Here is an 18309-nt window from a genome sequence, read left to right as displayed (position 1 = left end):
GAGGAAATCATCCAGGCCTGAGTCCAGGAAATCTTGCCGTGCGCAGGAGGCCTTGGCCAAGCCCCGCCCCCGAGCCGCCCCTTCCGCTCGCGCCGGGGTGAGGTCTGCTGGGCTGCCGGGATCCGCTCGGACGCGGCCACGTTGTCCTGCGCTTTCTGAGCGCCTGGCTCTGCGAGTCCAACCGGCGGCGCCCGACCAGCTGCCCCCTCGCATAGCCGCTGGGCTAGGTGGGGTCGCAATATCCCCACGTTCCCTCAGCCGGGCGCAGCGGCGCCGGGTTCCAGCGCGCGGGCGCGTCTGGGATCAGGGCCGGAGAGGAGCCGCCCTCCGTCAGCCGGGCTCGCCTCCCGGCGCCGCCCAGAAGCAGCGAACGGGAGGGAGCGCGGTACAGCTGGGCTCCGCGCAGGGCTGGGCGCCGGGGCCCATGCCCGTGCGCCCCTGCGGGCCCGCGCCATGGCCTCCGGGAGCGTGGCCGAGTGCTTACAGCAGGAGACCACCTGCCCCGTGTGCCTGCAGTACTTTGTCGAGCCCATGATGCTCGACTGCGGCCACAACATCTGTTGCGCCTGCCTCGCCCGCTGCTGGGGCGCGGCGGAGACCAATGTGTCGTGCCCCCAGTGCCGGGAGACCTTCCCGCAGCGGCACATGCGGCCCAACCGGCACCTGGCCAACGTGACCCAGCTGGTGAAGCAGTTGCGCACCGAGCGGCCGTCGGGGCCCGGAGGCGAGATGGGCGTGTGCGAGAAACACCGCGAGCCCCTGAAGCTGTACTGCGAGGAGGACCAGATGCCCATCTGCGTGGTGTGCGACCGCTCCCGCGAGCACCGCGGCCACAGCGTGCTGCCGCTCGAGGAGGCGGTGGAGGGCTTCAAGGTGAGGGCCGGGCGTGCGGGGCGGGGAGGGGCCGGAGCGCGAGTCGGACAAAGGGAGGAGAGAGCCAAAGGGGCTTCCTTTTTTCCGCCTAGAAAATGGCTGAGCCGGACGTGTGGTTCACAGCCGTCATTTCCTCTCTGTCCGCTCCAGAGCCTCGGCACTCAGATTTGGGAGGAAAACCTGTAGCTGGTGAGGAAGCCAGAAGTCTCCCCACCCCCACTCTCATTTCCTTATGTGCCTCTATGTTTACCCGCTCACGGGCACATTATACATAAAGACGGCCCATGGAGACCCCTCTTGATGGTATAAAAGATATGCGTAAAACCACGTCCACAACGACAAGCTTCAGAGACGCTCGCACTCCTGTCGGCTCCTAGATGATCTGAAACAAAACACAGTCGGACGTTAACTGGCTGTATACACATCAAGCAGAGGCCCATCACCTCTCCATTTCCCAGCACTTCCCTGTGCTCCGTCCTCTTCTAGAAGCTCACGGAAAAGAACGAGCTCCTTACTACCTAAGTCATTTAACCACCGTGAGACTCATAGGAGATAACACAGTTATGAAGATTGAGTGAAATAAAATGATGTGTGGATCCCTTTGTGAACTCTTGAACCAACAGACTGGCACAGCTAAACAATAACGTGGAAACAAAGTATTAAATATAAAACAGTTGTAAGGCAACATTCAAGGAGTGCATGATCTGTGTGTTTGAGGACTGCAGGAATATGTACACAATTATGTACATGTTTAAATGTGAGTACATTCATGCAAAATTATTCACTTAACATTATGGTGCTTTCAAAAATATTCTTTTACTCACACTGGTGATAACCCTCTAGTAGGTTGAGAAGGTGGTGTTTGCCCATGTCACACCAGAGGAAAATAAGAGAAGTTAACTCATTTTCTCAGTACGCGTCTGTGAAAGAGCGACAACTTAAAGCCTCCTAGTCCATTCACCTTTCCACTAAGCCATGCAGTATCCTTCCAAGGGCAGGTAGGTGACCCACCATTTAAGATACAAACTACCAAAGGAGAGGTCTGGTGACCCCTGTGCCCTGGTGATGGCAGTGTGGTCCAAGGATAGGCTCTAACCAGGAACTTGGCATCAGGAATGTGGGTTGCACGTGTGATAAGCAGAATAGCCATATTGATGCTATGGTCTGCCTAATCTTGAACTGCCCACCTGTTTTTGCTTTTCTTAGGAGCAAATCCAGAACCAGCTGGACCACCTAAAAAGAGTGAAAGACTTAAAGAAGAGGCGTCGGGCACAGGGGGAACAGGCACGAGCTGAGCTCTTGGTAAGGTTCTTTGGAATTCACAGGTAATATCAGTTCTGCCGGTCACTCTCTTTTTTTTGTAAGGCTGTTAAACTCCCCTTAACCTTGTGCAGTCAGGTCGCCCAGAACTTCTAGGTGTGGGTGGAACAACCTTATATGGCAGTTGGGAATTCACCTGGAGAACCAAGGGATTCCCACATTTTGGGGGAAAGGATGGAATAGCTGAGTTTAGAACCCCTAGAGATCTGACCTATCAAAAGTGTCATCTGCTAGCTTTGTGCAGATCAAGGTTGATCCCTGACAAAGCTAATGCAGGTGAAATTCTTGGGCACAGTTAGCCTCCTTTTGTACCATTCTGCAGACAGTTGCTGACAGTGGCTTTCTGTAAGCCCGACTGTTGCTTCTTGCTGGAATGTTCCTTTTCTTAACAGTTCAGTTCTGAACTTTTCAGTTTGTTCCCTTCCCCTAGTCTCCCAAAGCCTTAGCAAGTGACTCATGTGCTAATTTGTGATAGGGATATTTGGGGGGGTTTGTTCTGGAAAAAAAAATAGAGACTTTTATAATATATACTTATATGTCTACCATCTAAGTGTTTAAGCATCTTTTGAACAATAAATAAAATATTACAAATTCCCATCCATTAGAGGTATTTGCATCTGAAAAGCAAACTCTTATTAGACTAGTAGTGCCTAGCACCATCTTGTGAGAAATTCTGTCGGTCCTGGCCAGGGTGTAGTAAAGAACTTTTGGACTGGGAACTTATTCCCGTGATGCCGTAAGATCCCACCACTTGTTCTGCTCACAAAATCCACTGAGACCTCAGCTCCCTTTGCTTGAAAATAGGTCTGATGGAAGGAGAATCTTCTAGTGAGCCTGAGTGGACTTAAATCATTTAAGCACACCACTGTGTCCTCTGGGGGGGGATTGTCAAAGGGGGGAAACAGCCCTTCTTTGAGAATCAGGGCACCTGGACATACTTCTGGGCTCTGTCAGTAGCCAATTGAATAGATGGAGAGAGTAATACAACCTCTCTAGGCCTCAGTTTCCTCATCTGTGAAATAGGTAGATTGGACTAGACTTTTGGTTCTTCAGTGAGGTGAGTACTGCCCTCTCCTCCTCCTCAGTGGTGTGTGGGTGTTTGGTTGGAGTGATTGGGGAGGGTTGGGCAAGGATGCTAAATGTCCTGCAATGCAAAGAACAGTCCCATGCAGGCAGAATTGTCCCCCCACCAGGGTGCCAATGGCATTCTCTTTGCAAAGCACTGAATTAGTTGAGCTTTAAGGACTCTTTCATTTCTAAGATTATATTGTATTGTTTATGCATTGAAAGACTTGTCCTGCTCAGGAGAAGTATAAGCTCATGAAAAGGATTTATAAACAAGGTGCGTGTGCATCACTGTTGCACAGTAAATAGTATACCTGAATGAAATGATGAGGTCTTGGGGTGGATAGCCGGGGGAGAAATAGGAAGGGCTCTAGAAGTAGCCTTTCCTCTCTTCACTGCCCTTCCCTGTCATCCACACAGAGCCTGACCCAGATGGAGAGGGAGAAGATCGTTTGGGAGTTTGAGCAGCTGTATCATTCCTTGAAGGAGCATGAATATCGCCTCCTGGCCCGTCTCGAGGAGCTAGACTTGGCCATCTACAACAGTATCAATGGTGCCATCACTCAGTTCTCTTGCAACATCTCCCACCTCAGCAACCTGATCGCCCAGCTGGAAGAGAAACAGCAGCAGCCCACCAGGGAGCTCCTGCAGGTAAGGCTTAGCGTGCCCTGCCAAGACAGCTCCTGCTAAAAGGTCTCCCTTCTCTCTTTGCCAAGCAGTATCCAGGACCCCCTACTGCCTTGCCAACTCTGTGGCAGTAGCAGGGGCTTGCCAAGCTCTCTATTGGGCACGTTGGAGGGGAAATGTACAATAGAGGACCTGGTTGACACAGCTTGGGTCAGTCAGTTGCACTGTCTCATGGAAAGGGCAAAAGGGAGGCCTAATGCCCAGGCCTGTCCTGCACTGATAAGTAGTCTGATCACAGGCTCTCGACCTCTCTGGGCCTCAGTGACCTCATCTACTCATTATGTAATGAGGGGTTTGGCCCACATGCCATTTAAAGACCTTCCTCACTCCAGTTATCCTGTAATTTTAACATGTATGTGTGCATTACCACAGCCACAAAACAAAGAAACGCTTGAGCGGGAGTGGTCAGCCCAAGCAGTCTTGTGATTTAGTCTTGGTAGTGCAGGTGATAAAACTGCAATACACCCAACCCAGGAAGACCACTGGAAATGAGCTGATGCCTGACTGTCATTTGTTCATTCAATGCATATGAATTGTCTATTCTGGGTCAGGCACTAGTCTAGGCACCTGAATTAAGTGGTGAATAAGCTCTCCTGAAATTTAAATTCTAATGTTGAGATCATATGATAAAGAAGTGAGCAAACAAGTATCATTGGTGTTGATAAATGCCATTAAAAAGGGGCTGATAGGATAGGGTTAGGGTCAGCAAATTATGGCCCACCACCTGTTTTTGTATGTCCTGCAAACTAAGTATGCTTTTTACAGTTTTGAATGGTTGGGAAAAAATCAGAAGGATGTTATTTCATGATATGTGAAATTATATAAAATTTGAATTTCATTATCCATACTTTTTATTGGAACATAGCCACGCCCATTCATTTACGTATTGTCTGTTGCAGCAGAGTTGAAAAGTTGTGACAGAGACTGTATGGCGTTTTCCTTAGAAGAAGTTCACTGACTCCTGGCTTTAGATTAAAACGAGAAGTCTTAATCTTGAGCCTTAACTAACACCAATATTTAATTGCAAGGGAGAGAAGGAAGAGTTTGCAAAGGGAACAATTGACCAGAGAATGTGGCCAGGGAGGAAGAATGTTTCAGGAAGGAGGGAGTGGACAACAGAATCTAATGCAGTTGAGGTGAAATAATATAAGGGCTGAGATCGATTTGGTTTAAAAACATGGGCATCATTGATAATCTTGATAATAATCATTATCATCTCAATGATTTTCATCTCAGATAATCATTGATAATCTACCACAGTGGAATAATTTGGTCAGGAGCCGCATGAGGGAGAGTTGTGGTGACAGAGGGTGAATGGAAACTGGAAGAGTAAATGACTATTTCAAGAAGTAAGACTGTGAAGGAGATATTAAAAAAAATACTTGGAGATGAGGTAGGATTGTGGGGCTTTATGGGGAGGGGATGCTTAAAGAAACTAGCTAAACATATTTTAAAAGAAAATGTGGAAAGGAGCACCTATGTTGTAAGGATTCAGGTGAAGAAAATTACTGAAGCTATAAGGATGAACTAATCACTAATGTGCTGTTTCTGAGAAGGCAGAAGGGAAAGATAACTAAAGCATATGTGTGGGACTTAGTTTTGGAAGATCCTCTGTTGTATGGGAAGAAGGGACCGTGGGGGCAGGTAGATGCAGGCAGGTTGTGCACTTTGGTAGCTAAAACCAGTTGGCTTTTTTTTTTTAATAAATTTATTTTATTTATTTATTTATTTATTTATTTTGGCTGCGTTGTGTCTTCATTGCTGCGCCTGGGCTTTCTCTAGTTGCAGCGAGCGGGGGCTACTCTTCGTTGCGGTGCGCGGGCTTCTCGTTGTGGTGACTTCTCTTTGTTGCAGAGCACGGGCTCTAGGTACTCGGCTTCAGTAGCTGTGGCTCGCGGGCTGTAGAGCGCAGGCTCAGTAGTTGTGGCGCACGGGCTTAGCTGCAGTTGCTCCGCGGCATGTGGGATCTTCCCGGACCAGGGCTTGAACCCGAGTCCCCGCCTTTGGAAGGCGGATTAACCCCTGCGCCACCAGGGAAGTCCCCCGTTGGCTCTTATTCTCTTTTGAAGTTAGAAAGCAGGACCATCTGCTCCCATTGAGCAGGCGTTAGAGAAAATATGAGCTTTGAAGAATGTGGGAAAGTTCTGAAATTATTGTTTCAGAGTATGGGAAAGCCATCTGGTTTGTGAGATGTATTAGAATTACTTGGTCAGTGAACGTCAGTTTATACTGGGACTTGTCTGCCCAGTTGTGTGACCTTTTTCTTGTCCCTGCTTTTTCTGACTGTGACTGCTCTGGTGCCAGGCATATGGAGAGCAGGTAGTTGGGCTCATCCAGGATTAGGGCTTTGCAAAATTTGAGGTTTTTTGTTTTGTTGTTTTTTGGTTTTTTGTTTTCTGATTGTGATAAAATATACATAACCTAAATTCACCATTTTAATCATTTCGAAGTGTACAACTTAGTACATTTAGTAAACTCAGTGTTGTGCAACCATCACAGCTGTGTAATTCCAGAACACTTTCATTACCTTGAAAGGACACCTCGTACCCATTAAACAGTCACTCTTCATTCCTTTCTACCCAGTGGCAACCACTAATTTGCTATGTATCTTTATGGGTTTGCCCATTTTTTTAAGGTAGAAGGTATTTGTGAGAATATTTTTGAACACATGGACCGTGAAATCAAAACTGGATGATAGGGACTTCCCTGGTGGCGCAGTGGTTAAGAATCCGCCTGCAGGGCACACGGGTTCGAGCCCTGGTCCGGGAAGATCCCACATGCCGCGGAGCAACTGCAACTAAACCCGTGCGCCACAACTACTGAGCCTGTGCTCTAGAGCCCGTGAGCCACAACTACTGAGCCCGCATGCCACAACTGCTGAAGCCTGTGCGCCTAGAGCCTGTGCTCCGCAGCAATGAGAAGCCAGCGCACCGCAACAAAGAGTAGACGCCACTTGCCAAAACTAGAGAAAGCCCACGTGCAGCAACGAAAACCCAACACAGCCAAAAATAAATAAATAAATATATTTATTTAAAAAACAAAACTGGATGATAAGGAAAAGTAGAGAAAAAAGAGGGGTTGTGGACTCTATGGGGAAGAGGGGTCATGGTAGTAGTCATTTGAAAAGTAAGCTGAATCTTACTTAATGGGGGAAAATTAGAGCATTCCCACTGAGGTCAGGAAGAGGGCAAGATGTTCACTATTGTCTACCTGTATTTAACATTGTACGTAGGTACACACACATACACACAGGAATATTAGGCAACTGTAAAAAAAGAAAAAGCAATATACCTATGAACTGATACAGAGTGGTTTCTATAATATATTGGTAAGTGAAAAAAATCAAAGTGCAAAATATAGAGTGTGCTACTTTTTGTGTAAGAAAGATGAGATAATTGGAAAATACATGTATCTGTTTATTTTTGCAAAGGAAAGACTGGAAGGATAAATCAGAAAATAATGGGAATGGGGAGAATGTGATGAGAGGAGATACGAGAAAGAGTGACAGACACTCTCTGGCCAAATTTCGGATATTTTGAGCACCAATATAAATAAGAACAGTGATGGATTATAACCCATTGAATAAAGTACGAATTGATGGGTCCATACTAATAATAAATAAGGGAAAATTCTTCCTTCCAGTAGAATGTTGACTAAGTAATGTAGAAGGAATTTTTAAAATTTATTTATTTATTTTTGGCTGCGTTGGGTTTTCGTTGTTGCACGTGGGCTCTCTCTAGTTGCTGCGAGCAGGGGCTACTCTTTGTTGCGGTGCGCGGGCTTCTAATTGCAGTGGCTTGTTACAGCACATGGGCTCTAGGTGCGTGGGCTTCGGTAGTTGTGGCAGTAGTTGCGGCGCACGGGCTTAGTTGCTCCGTGGCATGTGGGATCTTGTCAGACCAGGGATCGAACGGTGACCCCTGCATTGGGAAGCGGATTCTTAACCACTGCACCACCAGGGAAGTGCTAGAAGGAATTTTGCAGGTAGAAAATGATCATTTCGCAACTATCATATTAAAAGTTAATTTAGACAATAATTATCGACAGATGCTAAATCTAAGGGGAGGGGGAGTTCGATAGGGACTGGCATATTAACATAATTTCAAAGTATCACTTTTAGATTACTTGTTAATTACAAAAGGAAAAATAGTAGCTATAAAATATCACCAATAAGGGACAAGTGAATATCATGTTTATTTAGAAGCAAACAGCGTACACTAGTTGAAGATGATACAGCTTGAGGACTTGCTTGGTGGCGCAGAGGTTAAGAATCCGCCTGTCAATGCAGGGGACACGCGTTCGAGCCCTGGTCTGGGAAGATCCCACATGCCGCGGAGCAACTAAGCCCGTGCGCCACAACTACTGAGCCCGCTCGCCTAGAGCCTGTGCTCCGCAACAAGAGAAGCCACCTCAATGAGAAGCCCGCGCACCACAACAAAGAGTAACCTCCACTCGCTGCAACTAAAGAAAGCCTGCGCGCAGCAAAGACCCAACACAGCCAAAAATAAATAATAAATAAATAAATGAAGTTAAAAAAAAAACAAAGATAGTGCACTTTAGTTTAATCATGACGGCAATACCTGGGAAACCCAAATGGAGAGATATTCTACAAAATAATTAGCTAGTGTTAAGGCAATGTGTCAGCAAAAGACAAGAGCCACTCCAGATTATAGACACATGTCATCATAAAAATGCAATGAACGATCCTGGATTACCTGAGTGGGGAGGGGAGTAGCTGTAAAGAATATTAATAAGACAGTTAAATTAGGTTATGGATTGTCGATTATACAAATGTATCAATATTCAGCTTCCTGAGTTTGATAACTGTACTATAGTTATAAAAGAAAATGTACTTGCTCTTAGGAGGTGCAGAATCATAAAGGGGTACAGGGATATAATATAAACAATGACCTCTCAAATGATCCTAAAGATAAATATGTCTGGGAAAAAGAGTATACAGGAGCTCTTTGTACTAGCAGCTTTTCTATGTATTTGAAATGATTTCACAGTAATAAGTCAAAGAAATCAAGCTAGACAGGCAGGCAGTTGTGGTCCAAGCGTGGGATGCTTGAGTCAGTAAATTTGAAATCTTGAGATCCTTGACCAGTGTGCAGGAGGAGAGCTCAGGAAGTGCGAGGATAGCAAATAGTGTGCATCCCAGTTTCCTCTGCCCGGTTTTTAGCTCCTGGACTGTGTGTTGTACTCCTTGTCTCCCTGGTTTCTCCCAAGAGAGCCACCCCATAGTTGGGTTTTCAGCAAACATCTGTGAGAGAAAATGGAAGTTAGGAATGATTTCTCATGCTTATCCTTTTCCTTTCTCTTATAGGACATCGGAGACACGTTGAACAGGTACAGTTTTCTCTCTCCCCCGTGCTAAATCAAGCCTGAAAAGATTTTCCCTTATACTTAGAAATTCTGGAAGGAGCCCAGAGCCTGAGGACATCTTACCAAATTGACACATGTCCTGCCTGTCCCTGAACCAAGTCACTAGTGTGCAAATAACTAGATGAAGTGCAGCTCTTCTCAGTAAAACTCAGGAATTATTGACAAATTATGAGGGTAAGGGGTGGAGTAGGGGGTCCATTTGGGAGGGTGCTGGCGGTTTATGAGGACACTTCTATGGAGAGGGTAGAGACTTACAGGGACTTGGGCAAAGTGCAAGGGTATTTTATAGTTTTTGTTTCCTAAACATTTCAGAATCCTTTTCTTTTTGTTATCTCTTTCTCTCTGTGTCTGTTTCTGACTCTCTCTTTTTTCTGTAATGGGGAAAATATGGTCTAAGAAAAGTGAGACCAGCTCAGAGTTATATAATGAGTTATGAGTTACCTGGATTCTGGCTCTTGTTCTCATTATTTCTGTACTGTATCATCAGAGGGAAAGTGAGGAAGAGCTACCTGGGAGTTGGGACATGACCGAGCAGGAGAAGCCCAGAATGTGCAAGAAGCCAAGATTAAATTATGTTTTCAGGGTTGGATGGCAAGGACAAATGGGATAGCCCTTGGGGGCATAATGTTTGGTGCCTACTGGGGCGGAGCCTGACTTTGAGGGAACTGAACTTTGAAGCTAATTAAAACCCTGAAGGGTGAAAACCCTCCAGAGGAAATGCAGCTTGATTATGCGGGAGCATTGGAGGAGATACGGGGGCGGGGGTGGCACATAGATGGGGTAGGATGGCTGGGAGGGCTATGTGGACAGAACTGTTGGTAGAACTGAGCTTTTTGAGAGCTGCTGAGATGGGATGGTGATGAGCTGGAACTTGTACTAGTCCCTGCCAAGTGACCCCAACAAATACTCCCTTCACTTTTACTGCTACTTTTACTTTTTGGTACCAGTCTAGCTCTGAACTAACAGGGAGATAGATTCTTTAGATTCTAGCATTTGGGGACATTAAGGTTTGGGTTTGGCTCTCTGAATTAGGAAACCCAAAATTTCATTGGCTTAAGGCTTAAACATAATTTTAAAATTTTGTCACCATTAAAAAATGTGCAAGTAGGTAGCCCAGGGCTGGTTTGGTGGCTCCAGTGATCATCAGACTCTGAGGTTTCTTTCCATCTACCCTTCTGCCATCTGTAAGATACAGTCCTCATTCTTACAGTCCAAGATAGTTCCTAGAATGCTAACCACTAGGAAGAAGATAAGTCATGTCACATACCTTTTTATTTTATTTTATTATTTTATTTTTTTATATAACCAGAAACCTTTTTTTAAAAAAAAATAAATTTATTTATTTATTTTTGGCTGCATTGGGTCTTTGTTGCTGCGCGCGGGCTTTCTCTAGTTACGGCGAGCAGGGGCTACTCTTCGTTGCGGTGCACGGGCTTCTCATTGCGGTGGCTTCTCTTGTTGTGGAGCACGGGCTCTAGGCACGCGGGCTTCAGTAGTTGTGGCTCGCGGGCTCTAGAGCGCAGGCTCAGTAGTTGTGGCGCATGGGCTTAGTTGCTCCATGGCATGTGGGATCTTCCCGGACCAGGACTCGAACCCGTGTCCCCTAGCATTGGCAGGCGGATTCTTAACTGCTGAGCCGCCAGGGAAGCCCCACATTCCTTTTTAAGCAGACTTCTCAAATTACCACAAGATACTTCTTACCTCTCATTGGCCAGAACTCAGTCACAAGGTCAAATTTAGACCAGTCAGGCATGAACCCAGTAAAATTTGGAAGATGGGAGAAGGCATATTGGGTGGGCAACTAGCAGCCAGTCTTTGCCATAGACCCCTTGAGTGGGGTGGTGGGTAACTGGGTATTGTCCAGAGAGTACCTGTCTGTCTGAAGATGTCATTCTCGCCATATTTGGGAACCTGAGGATTATGGGTCATTGCCCACCACAAATATCAAGGACTTTATCATGTAATCTAGTGCTTTCTGGCAAGGTCAGGCTTATATTCAGTTTAATTCAGTAAATCTTTGAGGACATGCCATGTGAAAAGCCAGGAGCTAGTACTGTGGGGGAATAAGAAGGTGAATAAGATGTCTCTCCTATTCTGGTCCAGAGGATCATAGTCTAGAAGGAGAATAGGAAAAAGGCTAGAGTGGCTGCTTTTAAAGACTGTCCACCTGTGTTGGCCAGTTTAGCCCAGGTTTGTCCTGGACCCTGAAAGGTTGTGGAGTTGGGGGAGGGATTCACTTGTTTTTTTGTTGTTTTTTTTTTAAACTTAGGGCTGAAAGAATCAGGATCCCTGAACCCTGGATCACACCTCCAGATCTGCAAGAGAAAATCCACATTTTTGCCCAGAAGTGTCTGTTCTTGACTGAGAGTCTAAAGCAGTTCACAGGTAATGTGAGAAGAGGGATCCTTGAGGGTTTATGCTCTCAATAACTATATTGCCTGAGAGGATGTATTTTCCAGCCAGATAATGGGATGCAAGCTAAACATCTTCTTTTCTCCCCTTAGAAAAAATGCAGTCAGATATGGAGAAAATCCAAGGTAAATTTATCTACTTAATGGGCTTTTGACATTGAAGTTTCCTGGGAAGATGAACATCTGCACTAAAGTGTGGGAAAATGGGAATGCGCGATACCCACTGGCTGGCCTCCCCTGATATTTTACATCTTCCTTTTTGCTTTGTTAATTTTTTCAATTAATAGCCTCTTGTTTCAATTTGAAGCCTTTTAACTATATGCACTCATTTCTTAATCTACATTAACGGGGGAGAAAAATATGCAATCCAATAATTAATCCAGAATTAGTTTGGTTATTTAAAATTATTTTTAATTGAGAAAGAGAATCAACAGAAACTATCCTAGCTACATTTCATTTGAGCTAGTATTTGTAGTTATAATTTATAGAGTTTCTGCTGCGTGTGGGCACTGGTGCTGACCAGGACAGGAGGAATCAAGCAGCACTGATTGAGGCAGCACCTCGAGGGAAATGGTTAGGAACAGGGATTCAGGAGTCCGGCTGCCTGGGTCCTGGGCCCACTCTGCCACTTGGTAAGGATTCTACACTATAATTTCCTCATCTGTAAAATGAGGAGGATAGTAGCTCTTACCTCACAAGGTTGTAAGGATTAAGTTAAATTAGTTACCATTTCTAAAGCCTTTTAGAATGGAGCCTGACATGTAATGAACCCTACATTTATGTTTATTAAATAAAATGTTCAAGATATTTAAGGGATGCTCTTCCTAATACAAAATTTTCTGCTCATGATCACATATGAGCATATAGCACATATGGCTGTATACTAAATGCTAAAATTCTAGGCAGCCTGGTAGAATCTGAAATCCTTATATGTAGGTAATCCCTTTTCTCATTTAGTACAAATTACAAATCCCCATAATTCTGATAATTTCCTGTATTTGCTAAAACTTTATTTGCATTGTATCTTTTCAGATACATACTTTTTTCACATCTAGCAATGTAGACTTAGGGAATGCTCACAAGCAAGACAGGGAGAAACTCCACTTAATACCAGAAGCTCAGGCATGACGTTCCTTGATGTGACTCTCATTTATTTTTCCTACTCTTCTCCTGCCACTTAAAAGGCTCACTGAGAACGTATCTGTGAAAATGCTTTTTCAACTGTAAATGCATTTTACTGCAAATGGTCTTGTTTGCTCCAGCTTGGTAGTGGATGTCACTTGAACCACTCATCCCCTAGAACAGGTTGCTTATGAAAGCCAAGAGTTATGTATGATGCGGACTTAGAACCTCCATCTCCCCCTGCAGAGCCAGCTGGCCCACTGGAGGGTGGAATCCTTAATCTTGGCTCAGCTTGGCCCCATATGCTACCAATCTCGGGCGTGTGGTTATCCTTCTGCCCAAAGTTTCCAGTCCCTCTTCCCTTTGAGCTCTAGGCTGGAAGATGGAGTCATACACTGTATGAAGAAATCAGTGCATGACTGACAACAGGGGTTCTGGGGTGTCTAATGGAAACCATTGCTTTATGATGACTCTAACCAAAGCTCCGTCTCTTAGGTATTTCCTGGAAATATTCAGATGACTTCTGTAACTTCTTTTCTCTTTTGTTTTTTAGAATTGAGAGAGGCCCAGTTATACTCAGGTGGGTGATAGGAGACAAAACCATTTGGAAAAAGGAGTAAAAATCCTTATCAACGTAACTACTATTGTGAATGATTTTGTAAAGTGCCTAAATTAGGATCCTTTAGGTTACATGTATGAAAAATGATAATAATCACAAAAATACATCAGTTGTTTCTATGTGTCTATAATATCTTTGCCTCCTAAAATGCCTCAGAGCTGAAACCATGGACCTTTGAATAGGAGGAAATCAAACTCAGATGCTATGAAGGATTATAGAGGTGAAACTACAGTTTCCAAAAAGTAGAGCACTGCCACTGCTGGTACACTGGTATGCTGCTCTACCCACTTAGCCTTGGGCATTGTGTGGTTTACAGAAGGCAGTCATCCTTCCAAAACTACTGTGCTCACCTCTTACTCTGAGTGCTAGGGACAGTCTAAGAGGAATCTGCTGTCATCCCTTCTCTGTGCCTCAGAGCAAGTGTTGAAACTCTCCCTCTCCTTGACCATCACCTTCACCTCAGGTTCAGAGACACTGGGTAAATCTATGACCCCATAGGTACTCAGAACTGAGGTTTGTACTTCCCACAGTCACAGGACCGCCTTCTGTTTCATGAGATTCTCCTCATGAACAGAGGGACTCTACATACAACGGGTCTTCTTTCATTGATATCCCCTGGCTGTAATCCATATTTAATTCTTTCAACAAGTATTAATTGAATACTTTGCTTATGTCTTACATTTCCTAATGTTGCGCAGGATACTGTAGAGGGAACAAAAGAGCATAAGACACTGACCTATCCTTGGAGTTAAATGTCTGGTTGGAGGTATGAGGTATACCCATGACATGAGGGGAAAAAATGGACAACTGTTGTGAACAGATATTTGAACCAAAAACCAAGCCTCTGGGGTTCTTGGTCACCTCCACCAGTTGCCTGTCATCAGCCTTTTGTGGGAATCAGTCAACCTAGCTGAGCTTTGGTTCAGAGAGAGAATGTTTGGGAATCTTCCTCCTGAACCAGGTATGAAGAGCAAATGAGAGAATATATGCCAGTGATTTTAAAACAGGAAACCACCACATGATTGTAAGATGCATGTGGGACTAGTATCTTTATCCGACGTAATGTGAACATTCATATGTTTCACAGCAGATCTGTTGATATTTGGTTGTAGAGTGCTATACCACACCCTGTCTTATCTAAATTCTGTATTCTGTGAAACTTCTGGTCCCCAAGACTTAGATTAAGGGATTGGACATACATGTAAGAAAACCTCAAATTCAGCTTAATAATGGATATTGTGGTTTAAGATGTGAAAAAGCAAATGGAGGTAAAAATTTCAGTACTTTAAATATATCCTAGCTAAAAGAAGTAACTGGCTAATCCAAGCAGTAATTTTTGGAATGTCAATTTCAGGATGTAATTGAGTGTAAGATGAATGTACCTTTGTTGGAGGGCTCTTATTCTCTTCTTAGGGGTAGGAGAAAAGCTGGGTGTTCAGAGTGGGCTTTCCAGGTGCTCGGCTGACCTTCCTCTGCCCTTCTATTCCTCTGCAGTGGATGTGACTCTAGATCCAGACACGGCCTACCCCAGCCTGATCCTCTCTGATAACCTGCGGCAAGTGCGGTACAGTTACCTCCAGCAGGACCTGCCTGACAACCCTGAGCGGTTCAATCTGTTTCCCTGTGTCTTGGGCTCTCCATGCTTCATCGCTGGGAGACATTATTGGGAGGTAGAGGTGGGAGATAAAGCCAAGTGGACCATAGGTGTCTGTGAAGACTCAGTGTGCAGAAAAGGCGGGGTAACCTCGGCCCCCCAGAATGGATTCTGGGCAGTGTCCTTGTGGTATGGGAAAGAGTACTGGGCTCTTACCTCCCCAATGACTGCCCTCCCCCTGCGGACCCCTCTCCAACGGGTGGGGATTTTCTTGGACTATGATGCTGGCGAGGTCTCCTTCTACAACGTGACAGAGAGGTGTCACACCTTTACTTTCTCTCATGCTACCTTCTGTGGGCCTGTCCGGCCCTACTTCAGTCTGAGTTACTCGGGAGGGAAGAGCGCAGCTCCTCTGATCATCTGCCCCATGAGTGGGATCGATGGGTTTTCTGGCCATGTTGGGAATCATGGTCATTCCATGGAGACCTCCCCTTGAGGAGGTGAACTCAGGCCAAAAGGGCCATTGACCATACTCCTACCCCAGGCATAAGGCATCCTGTTGCCTTGACACTTCCTGCCCATCACAGCTGGATGTCCTTACCACTTTCCGAGCCCTGCAGTGCAAGACAGGATGTCCATGTTCTCTGCCATCCCCTCCCTTCCCACGAAAATTGTGAGATGTAATGAGAAGTATTAAGATTGCCCAGAAATAAAAACCACATGTCCACCTCCAGTGTTCCACACTTCTTGGTCTTACACATTACTGGAGGGGATAAAGAATATGGATAATCTTGGGTTCGGAGAGCCATTCAAGATGTTTAACACCTTGGCTCAGCCCCACATAGTGATCATGGGTATTTGCTGTCATTTCTGAACTAGGGCTTCTTTCTAAGAACCTAGAGCTGGACTAGAAAGTCCTGTCAGCATGGCTCCCTTTGTCCCAGTTTTTCCTCCTGGGAATAGTACCTCTACCCCTGATTCCCAATTGGCCGTAGTTTTATTAACTCCATTAAAGAGGTCTATATGTGTTTTGATTAGTTACTGTTATTTTACAATAATGGTGGGAAATGGTCCCACCTCTGTTATGAGATAATGTTCTAATCAATGTGCTCTTTTCTGTCTTTTTGAGGGCTTTGTCAGCTCCCTTCATTCTAATGAAAAGCGTATCCTGGTGCTGGATGCACGTCATCCAGGATAATTTTCTGCCCAGCACCATCCATTGTTCCTACATCCCTTCCCACTCACATTTGTGGACTGATGGTCAGTCATACACTATCCCGGGAAGGATTCCGGGGCAGTATGCCAGGGATTCATTGACTTTTGTCTCCTTTTCTCCCATCTCCTTTGAGGGATGGGGGGATTTACCTTTCTAATATGTGTACCATCAAGGGGCACTTCCATCCCCATGGCCATTGGATCACGAGGTGTTCTGAGGTCAGAAGACCAAGGCAGATCACTTTGAGAAAGCTCCCACAGTGGCTCTTAGTCCTGCTTCTCTTTGGGTACATGTGCCTCTGTTTGAAAATAAAGTGAGTATGGATGTTGTTTACACTGTTGTTGTCTTCTGGGTCTTGGTAGGACTGGGTTCATATGGGTCCAGAATCCCATTCTGGCCAATATTTTACTTCCAACTGGATGATAAAAACAGTACCATGTTACTACTTTCTAATGGTGCTGGGGAAGTAGTGTTGGACATCCACAGCCTACAGCTTTGTTAATCCTGTCACTTCACTGGGAAAGTGTTCTTTCAAGTCCTTTTTTATAACAGTGGGGTAATGCAGCAACGCTTGGTGTAGATCAGAGAGCCCAGAACTTGCTTCCCAACTCAGAAGCAGCAGCCTAAGCCCTTGGGGGCATGGAGGTCACCACGTGCTAAGGAGGAAAGATAGGCTGAGAGAACAGCTCCTTTCCAGGGTATTTGGATCTTTCCTGCTTCTGGACATGGCCTCAGAAGACAAGATTTTGTGGTCTTACTTAGTCCTGTACCCAGCATTGTGGTTCATGGCTGAAGATCATGAATTGGTGGTATGTCCTAATTCATTCATTTATTCATCAGGTTTTAAGAGAAATAACCAGGAGGTAAAGAGAGGGGCTTCCATGAGGCTAGGTTAGCTTTTGCTGAATGCTCTCAATAGATATAAATACATATGATAACATATATTATGTATGTATATAAAATACTACACAGATACAGAGCAGTGCTTAGCACATAATATGAAGTGCTTTATGCACCAGGGCTTATTTAATGCCCATAACAACCCTGCAAAATGGGTACTATTGCCTTTATTTTACACAAGGAAACTGAAGCACAGGGAGGGTAGTAATTCATCCAAGGTGCACAGCTAGGAAGCAGCAGGGCCAGAATTCATACTGAGGTGGAACACATGACCATATACATCATATCCTACCTCACAATATCTATGGATTATGCTTTTCCACATGGGAAGGCAGAGCAGAGACTGAAGGCTTGGAGTGCCAGTCTGTTGTCCTGGGACTTTAACAATAACTCTGTCTACTCTAGACTCAGGATCTGTGACTGGAAAAGTAGGTGAAGAGACCCAGTCAGAACTGCATTCCAGTTTCACTTAATGTAGTACATTGGGGCAGGGAGGAAAAATAGAGCCCACAAAGAGGGCACTTTGCTTGTACCAGTCCAAGAAAATGTGCCCCTAGGATAGACTCCCTGGTCCTTGCTGCTGGACTGATGGAGCTGTCTCCAGGCTAACTTAAAGGGTCTCACATTGGGTCTGCTTTATCTCCAGTAGACCCAGTGCTTTAGGAGCAGCATCTTGAATTTTTATTAACAGCAGCACCTGGAGCAGTGATAAGCAGCCTTGTTGGATTCAGCAAAGCTACTTCCAGTCTGAACTGGGATCTACTACAATAGTGAATCTTAACAATGCTGAGTGAAGAAAAAAGTCTTAAAAAACTATACCTTACGATACCCTTTTTATAATATGGATAAAAGGACTGTGGTTACCAATGGGGTGTGTGGGAGGATAGGATAGAGGAGGATGTGTGTGGACGTGTTTCGTACAGTTTATCATCTGATTCTTTTGGGTGGTGGGTTTTGAGTTATTAAAAACAATTTTTTTTTAACCTGCCATTTTGAATGAAGTTAAATGAACCCTGTAAATGATTCTAAATTTACTCATCTGCAGAAAGGTAAGCATTTGAATTCGTTGAGTCACAATATGGACCCCTTTAGGCAAACATGAGCCCAGTAGCATTCT

The 18309-nt window shown here is 45.0% G+C and overlaps 1 protein-coding gene across 2 annotated transcripts; it reads left to right on the top strand.

The window, feature by feature from the left end:
* The first annotated feature begins 116 nt into the window (after positions 1 to 116).
* On the top strand, positions 117 to 16625 carry TRIM27 (tripartite motif containing 27). 2 transcript variants are annotated; one of them, XR_014251384.1, is made up of 9 exons: positions 117 to 873; positions 2080 to 2175; positions 3679 to 3909; positions 9272 to 9294; positions 11600 to 11715; positions 11835 to 11867; positions 13417 to 13443; positions 14977 to 16373; positions 16426 to 16625. XR_014251384.1 is itself a non-coding variant. In XM_082415403.1 (8 exons), the coding sequence occupies exons 1-8, from the start codon at positions 454 to 456 to the stop codon at positions 15570 to 15572; spliced, it is 1542 nt and encodes a 513-aa protein (XP_082271529.1). In that variant the 5' UTR covers positions 117 to 453; the 3' UTR covers positions 15573 to 16625. The 2 variants fall into 2 exon arrangements, 1 of the variants encoding a protein (XP_082271529.1); XM_082415403.1 differs by having other exon boundaries at positions 14977 to 16625.
* Positions 16626 to 18309: the final 1684 nt, after the last annotated feature.

Source organism: Balaenoptera physalus, assembly GCF_965194825.1.
Source record: "Balaenoptera physalus genome assembly, chromosome: 11".
Lineage (NCBI taxonomy): Eukaryota > Metazoa > Chordata > Mammalia > Artiodactyla > Balaenopteridae > Balaenoptera > Balaenoptera physalus.
The sequence above is the reverse complement of the archived record's forward strand: the minus strand, read 5'-3'. Positions and strand labels throughout refer to the sequence as shown.